Raw genomic sequence first — 7,843 nt, 5'->3', positions numbered from 1 at the left:
CATGTTGAAACCAGAGAATTACAAGATTGAGAGGGGATTTAATCAATGCCCACAAATATCAGAAAAACAGGTTTCAAGAGAATGGGAACAAGTGGTGCCCAGTGACAGGATAAGGGGCAACAGGCACAAACTAAGACACAAAGAGTTCCTTCTGAATAGGAGGAAAATTTTCTTTTGAGGGCAGAAGCAGCTGCAGTGTGCTTGGACCTCATGGCTTTCTGCTTTAAAAACACTAACCCTAGGCAGGTAAATCAGCTGGAACTGGAACAGGCTGCCCAGAGAGGTTGTGGAGTCTCCTCTGGAGATATTCAGAAGCTGTCTGGATGAGATCCTGCTCTGCATGGCCCTGCCTTGATGTTCTCCAGAGATCCCTGCCCACCCCAGCCATTCCAGCAGGACAGAGTGAGGAGAGGGGTGGAAAAAAAGGCCAGGAAGAGTTGCAACTTCCAGTCTTTAATACTGTCACTGGTCCAGATAGTCTGGAAACCCAGAAGTGTGGCTGCAGCTTAGGCAGAGCTGGCTCAGGTGCTGGGCCAGAGCAGTTCCTCCAGCCTGAGCACAGCTGTATCCTTGGTCTACTGCCTTTGTTACTGTGGAGCATTTGCCGTGGGGAAATTGGAAAACCTGTCACCTGAATCATTTAAAATAGACTGAAAAAACTAGACAAAGGGGTATAAAGCACAAGCTTTTGCTGGCCTTTAAAATTCCCTAGGAATGATATGACACTATGGATTTTATGATAATCACAGTGCATTCCTCAGTGAGAAAGTTTAAAACAAATCAGTCATTTGTGTTATGTTGAAGCTAAGTATTGGGTAAAACTTCCACAGTGTGTCTTTCTTCCCCAGTAAACACATGACTTGTGTGAACTGATAAAATGGCATTTACAGATTACAAAAATGAACAAATGATCTTGCACAGGATGTGATTTCACATCACACACAATGGATATCTATGGTGTACATTTTTTTTTAGTTATTAAATAACATGTGGGTATAATGATGAAATCTCTGGAATGCCCCCAGCTTATCTCCACTTTTGTCTGTGCTCATGATGGGAATTGCAGAAGAAACTTATTCTTACACAGGTTATTGTTACACGTGCATTTGTTGCCATTTTTATTGTGGGTCACTGGAGTTTTATTCATTGAAGCTGAAGCTTTTGTGGAGTGGTAATGGACTGATAGCAGAGTTAATACTTTATACTGGATAAATCTGTATGCATTGCAGGTTCAGATATAAGATTGCTCCTTCTCTTAGGAACTTGCTCCTGCTGCCTTCTTTCTCACCAGCAGAGGTCCAGCTAACACACCAATTTCAAAACTGGAACAAGGCTAAATCTCTTGCTGTCAGTGTGTCAACAAGTTTTAAAGACTGGTTATGCTGTGAGTTCATCTAGATGTAATTTCCCTAGCATAACAGAACAGTGGGACTGATATGACTGGATTAGAAACTGGAAGTTGAGAAACACTCAGAGAATGAATCAGTAATGCCTGGAGAGGAGCCATCAGCAGATGGCTGTACCACATCACAAGAACTGAGGGCTTTGTGTTGTACTGAGCCTGCTTCATCAGGGTGTGTAAGCAGCTCATTGAAGACAATATGATTTTTATATGCCTACAACCAAGTGTGCTAAACAGTACTTGTGTTCACCCCATGTCAATCAATAGTCTCAAATTCTCAGAGACATTTAGCAGTCAAATATCTTGGGTTTTATATACAACACACCTTAAGAGTAGTTAGCCTTTACAGCAGTGACAGTGAGGAATGAGCTATGCTGAACAGGAGGATGCTATTACATTCTGTTAAATATTTTAATTTAATATTTTATTTAATTAAAATACATTGGAGAAATGAAAGGCACAAAAGAATAAAAGGTGATGCTCTAGATTAAAAAAAAAAAGCTGGTGTGCAAGATCATAAAGCTTACTGTAAAAGTTGTTCACCACAAAGTGTTTTGACGACAAAAAAAGAAAAGTTTTTCTGATGCATTTCACCATTATTTCCTAGGTGCTTTTGTTAAATCTTCTTAGGAAATAACAGAAGTGGTTAAGTAATGCTAAAAGAACATTTTGGGTGATTACCCAGCTGACATACCCTTGCCGTTTAATCAGCTGTCTGCACTTTGAAAGGCAGTTTAAGAAAGTTGTGAGTTATCAGCAGGAAAATTTCTTACACTTTTGATGTGTGGAACTTTGACTTACTGCACAGGTTTTAAAATCTACAGAAGTCTTTCCTACAGACTGCAGGTTTGCTTATGCTTCATTTAACTTAAATACAGCAGTTTAACCCTGGAACTGAACTTGTAACCCAGCTTTTATGGTGGCCTTTGGAGAAACAATGCCAGTGGCAATAAAGACTGTGTGAGCTTACCTGAGAAGAAGTGACTTGGGCTAACCTGGCACTCAGGCTGATGTGCACAAAAGCCACTTCTTGTAGCATCAATGGCTGCAAGCTGTCACTTTGCTGTAGTTCCCGTGCCCTGAGCCACAGGGTGTGTGTGTGAAGAGAAGAGCAGACACACAAAAGTGCAGAGAAGCTCATTAGCAGCACACTCAGCACAGCACTGGCTGTCACCCTCAGGTGCACTCTGTCCACTCTGAACTCTCACACTGTCACTTGGACATCTTTATCCAGACAAGGATATATATTTGTTTTGTCCCTACAGGCAGAAATGGATGTTTCCCTAAGGATGGTGACTGGATTTGGAAAACAATAACAAAGGTTTCTACAATTTTTACAACAGCTGATGTCAATATAACAGAATCATTACAAGTGTGATACTAGTTTTGATTTTTCAGAGTATTTTTATTGCTGTTTCAATTGTACAATTTCCACATTAGAGAACAATACATAGTGTACAGTACATAACTTGCATGGTTCCCAGGTTTTAGAGTCATGTGCCAAGCTTCAGGCTGCAAAAGAGAGTTCACCATGCCTAGAATGAAAGCAGGCACATACACACAGTTCTACATTGCTGCAGCATCAGCACAATCTTGTGTGGCAAATGCAACATTATGAGCACCACCTGTCATTAGGAGACTGCCTGTACCAAAGGGTTGATGACATGGATCCTTAACATTCTGCCCCTGTAGCATTTTTTCATGTCAAAGTGACATCACTAAGAAAACACATTAAGCAGTTTAGTCCTTGGTTTTAAAAGTTAGTGAAAGGGTACAGCTAGTGAAACACCTCATAAATGAAATTACAAATTTGATATACATTTTGCATAGTTAGAATTATGTCTGGGTAATCTTGGTTACTGGATTTTTACATTTTTTTCTTCTGGCCTTTGTCCTTTTGCTTTGAGCTGAACAGTTATTCAAAATACTCCCTCATTCAGTGCCCCCCAGTCACTTCAGACACCTTTCCATTTCTTTGGCTACTTTCTTTTCCTTAACATCTTTTAACCTTTTGTATTCCTCCTACAGCAATATGCTGTGCCAGACATCCACTCCCTTACCTTTGGCTACTTGTGTTTCTTTTCTTCAGCTTTTCCCTCCTCTTCAGTCACTTCCTCTTTCTTCTGTTACTCTTCTCAACATCTCTGAGCTCTTTCTCATCTTCAGCCTTTCTGACTATCTCTTGATAGAGGGACAATGCCACAGGTTTCTCTTTGTGGCATTCACCTCTAAGTGCCTCCTGCTTTCCATAATTACACATAGAAAGTTTATGGTTTTTTTACAGTGAACAGAAGATGAAAATCCAACTCACTGCCTTGAATTGGAGCTGGAAAGAAGAAAGCTAACAGAGGGAAACAGAATGAATTATGATCCCAATGAAATGGTGCATATTCCCTCTCTTGAACTTGTGGTTGTTTGGGTTTTTTCCCTTTTAACACAAACTTTTTCACAGTGTGTCAATGTATTGTTGTTGTAATTTTCTGCTACAGTAAACTTAAGCTTGATCACATTTACTTCTTTAATCTGTTCATATGACTTGTTATAAATTCCCACTGTTCTTTGCTAAATTCTTTTTAACTAGTCCCTAGCATCAGGAAAATATCAGCCTCCTACCTGTTGACACCAGAACAGGGGAGACACAAATCCCATGCATCCTCTGTAGTGCAGAGGCTGCTGAGATAAACACATTTTCAAAATACTACAGGGCAGCCTGGATCACTGATTGCTTACAGCACGAGCAGCTCTGCAAGTTCTGCACACCTATTGTGTGCAAAATGAAAGCTGCTCTTCCTTCATTCTCTTAGACTTGAAAGTCAAAAGTAAGTAAGTTGCTTATAAATTGATTGTCTCCAACTTACTTTTGCCAGTAATTGTAACTTTCATCTCTGATTCTGTTATAGATTTGGACTTGTTTGGTTTTGTTGGTGGCTTTTTTCCCCCCATGTTGTTTGTTTACTCTATAAGTCCAATGCAACCAGCCCAAATGTTCAGCAGCACGGGAAGCCAAGCCAGGCTTTGCTCATGTGCCCCAGCCCTGGCCCTGGCAACAGGCAGGAACATTACTACAACAGAGCTCCTGTTGTCACACAGCTCTGCTCAAGCAGTTTCCATTCAGGTTTCAAGTCTGCACAAGCTAATCACTCACATACATTAAGAACCATTTTGAGTATTTAAATGTATTTTTTTAGTATGGCTTCAGGCTTATTTTTCTGTTAGTTAAACATTTAAAAGGAAAATTCTTCATTAAAAAGCACTGTAGGTTTTGAGATAAGCTAGTGCCTGTGAAAAGTGCTAGGTTAGTAACTTTGGAAAGTGCAATCCTCCACATAGCCAAAAACATAAGAACAACAGTGCAGGCACCTCTGACCTGCCTGCAGCAGGGAGGTGCCAGCCCAGGGAACAGGGGGAAGGGTGAACAGCCCCTGGTTTGAATCCCTGCTGGGACAGCACAGGGACACAGTTCTGAGCACCTGTCAGTCACTGCCAGCACCCAGACTGACACACTGGACAGCACAGCTGCCAGCTCCAACAACTCTTTCTGCCTCTTATCAACACAGAACCATCATCCTTGAGGTAGACAAACAGATATTCCAACACGCTTTTCCTGCACCCTTCAGTATCAAATATTTCAAGTAAAAACACCTATTTTCAAGCACTGGAACTAGTGATTTCACTTTTGCCCACAGCATTAGCCCTGCTGTATCATGTCTGGAATGAGCTCTTTTTGATGCTCATTTGATGCTCTACATTTTCAAAGCACATCCAAAAATCAGCTACATAAAGGTTACATTAAACCCTAAAATTGAATCATAGTATATGATTGTATATAGTGTGTACATATATATATATATGTATATATTATATCTCTATAGTTTTATGGCCAATTTATAAGCCCCTGAGAACAGAGTTTATGCAGAAACACTGGCACCAATAACACTAGAAGATGCAGCTTTATTTAGGTATAATTAGCATAGAAAGCACCTGGAATTATTTATATTTTCTATTTATAATAGATTAACTCTTTGGATATTTTCATAGCTATATTAAGAATACATTTGTTAATCTTAATATCTGTTGTGGAAAGATTATATTTACATACAAATACACAAAGACTTCATGTGAAAGAGCAAGAAGGAAGAAAAGAAAGTGCCTGCTCTTGTGCCCTTCTTTATATGCATGGGTAGTGCCTTTAAATCAATTCATATAAGTGTGGGTCCCAGCTGTGAATGAAAGTTACAGGTTCTGTTTCATAATGCTTTATGCATCTATGATTTTGACTGAGTATTTAAACAGTTTTTACAAATACATCCTACAGTAACTGTGTCTATGGGCTCAGGCATCCAGCCCTGAGAGAAACACAAAGTCTGTCCCTCCCTGCATTGGTAGAAATCTCCCAGCTGGGGCACATGTTCAGAATTAACTATTTTTACAACTCTTTACTGAAACACATCTGTCCACCCAGCACAGGGGATGATCCCTCAAGGTCCAAGGAGGATCCCTCAAGCCTTCTGGTCTGGCTGGGACCCACCACAAACCCTTTTACTCCTTCCCTGTTGTAAGGCTTGGACAAGTCATTCAAGTTCATCTTGGTGACAGTAACAGCTTGCTTAAACTGCAAAAGGAGTCCAAACCCAATTCAGAATAGATTCCAACTGTGCTTTTGTATCTACCTACAGCTGTCACTGTCCATAAAAAGTGACTTCAGTTCAAGATACCAACATTACATCACCTGTGAAAGTGTAACTGTCCATTTTTCAGAGTACAGGAGCTTCTTACATTGGCTACATTCTTCACTAAAGTCTCCTAATACAATCTTTGTTTGCAACATACTTTGAAAGACAAACTAAACATGTTTGCAATACTTCAACAGGAAAATGGAATTCTTTCCAGACTGAAAGAATATGAGTTTTAATAAGTCAATAATGACAACATTTTTGTAGGTAAGAAGTGCAAATTTGTGTATATTACCTCTGAGAATTTTACACTGCTACCTACAAGGAATTTTTCATTGTCTTCATTTTGATGTGCTTTACCAGTTGAATAGTACATTTTGACCAAGAGTCATGAAGTATATTTGACTGCTGCCTCCTGACTGTACAGATGCAAAGAACACCTTGAAAGGGAAAAAAAAGGAAGAAAACAAAAGATGCTACTGTCAGTTTATATTTATGAAAATATTTTTACTCATATAAGAAAGGTGATAGAATGCCACAGTCCCAAATACAAGGATACACATATATCACAATTGAATTTTAATCCCACGAGAAACTTTTTACAGTGAAACTGTACATGTAGTACAACTGCATTTTTTAAAATGTATTTCTTTCCCTATTTGAAAATATATAGGAGAAAATTTAAAAATAATTAATCTAAGGTTTTAGGATTTCAATTTTCTAAATATGACAGTGGGACTAAACAGATTTCAGAGAGCATTTACCAAAATTGCTATATGCAAGAAGTCATACCTGATTATCCATACCCTGGTGTCTGCAATGAGGAGTGTTGGGGTTTTTTCCCATGATGACTGCTCTAACTCCTGTAATTTCAGTAGTTCAGGAGAGGCTGTCCTGTAGCTGGGAATTTTCGGGGCTCCCTCACTAACCCTCCCCACTACACCTGTGGTGCTGTGCAGTTCACAATGCCTGCATTTGTCTGCACTGATAGCAGTGAAGGCTGGGTGGAATAGGGAGTTCTAACAGCTGGGGGTGGGAATGTGTGCAGCATCCCTAATGAATATCCATAATGGGTGCTTTGTGGGACCACTGACTACACTGGCTTTGAAGAGGGAACTTATACCAAGGTAGCAAATAACCAGTAACAAAGTTACCAGAATTAACTGGTGTGTCATAGTAAGCTATTACTCATTTTTGCTAAGTCGCCACACTGTAGTCATCTCTGTACCTTATCATTTCTTTCACATAGAAATTTTAGCTTCTGTGCTTTCTTGTGCATAAATACTCCTTCCAGATTTCCTGTTTCCACAGAGCGTAGTTCAATCGCTTTTTCTCCCCAGCCCATGACCTGATTGGACTGAAGGAGGTAAGCTGTAGGAGAAAAACAAAAAAAAAACAAAAAAAAAAAACAAAAAAAAAAAAAAAAAAAAAAAAGTACTGTTTAACAGCTGAAAGACTGTTTCTTGCCTCATTTATGTTAATTATGGAACTGATTAAGTTTGCACAAAAAAAGCCTTAGGAATAGTAACTAAATTTCATTTTGTCTCTCAGACTTATTTTGAACTCTAGACATAAACCTTAACTACTACTGTATATCTTAGACTTACAAAAGCTTGGAGGAAAACTCTGAAGGGCATCTTGTTAACCACTGCCCCCCTCACCCCAAAGTGGGGCCAAAATAGACAAGGTTACTCAGGACCTTGTACAGATATGGTTTGATGGATATTTCACAACCTTTCCAAGACCCTGCTGCAATGCATCACTACTT

At 39.4% G+C, this 7,843-nt stretch overlaps 1 protein-coding gene across 1 annotated transcript in view; it reads right to left on the bottom strand.

Moving 5' to 3' along the window:
- Nucleotides 1-2,818: 2,818 nt before the first annotated feature.
- The window catches only part of NRK (Nik related kinase), an 87,140-nt gene continuing 82,115 nt past the window's right edge, over nucleotides 2,819-7,843 (bottom strand). Inside the window, exons 30-31 of the mRNA XM_058814211.1 lie at nucleotides 7,304-7,446; nucleotides 2,819-6,515 (exon numbers count right to left, since the gene is read on the bottom strand). Of these exons, the coding sequence (XP_058670194.1) occupies nucleotides 6,432-6,515; nucleotides 7,304-7,446 (227 nt within the window). The 3' untranslated portion in view covers nucleotides 2,819-6,431. The remainder of the gene's footprint in view (nucleotides 6,516-7,303; nucleotides 7,447-7,843) is intronic.

This window comes from Ammospiza caudacuta, chromosome 14, assembly GCF_027887145.1.
Source record: "Ammospiza caudacuta isolate bAmmCau1 chromosome 14, bAmmCau1.pri, whole genome shotgun sequence".
Classification (NCBI taxonomy): domain Eukaryota; kingdom Metazoa; phylum Chordata; class Aves; order Passeriformes; family Passerellidae; genus Ammospiza; species Ammospiza caudacuta.
This window is presented reverse-complemented; position numbering and strand designations above follow the sequence as displayed.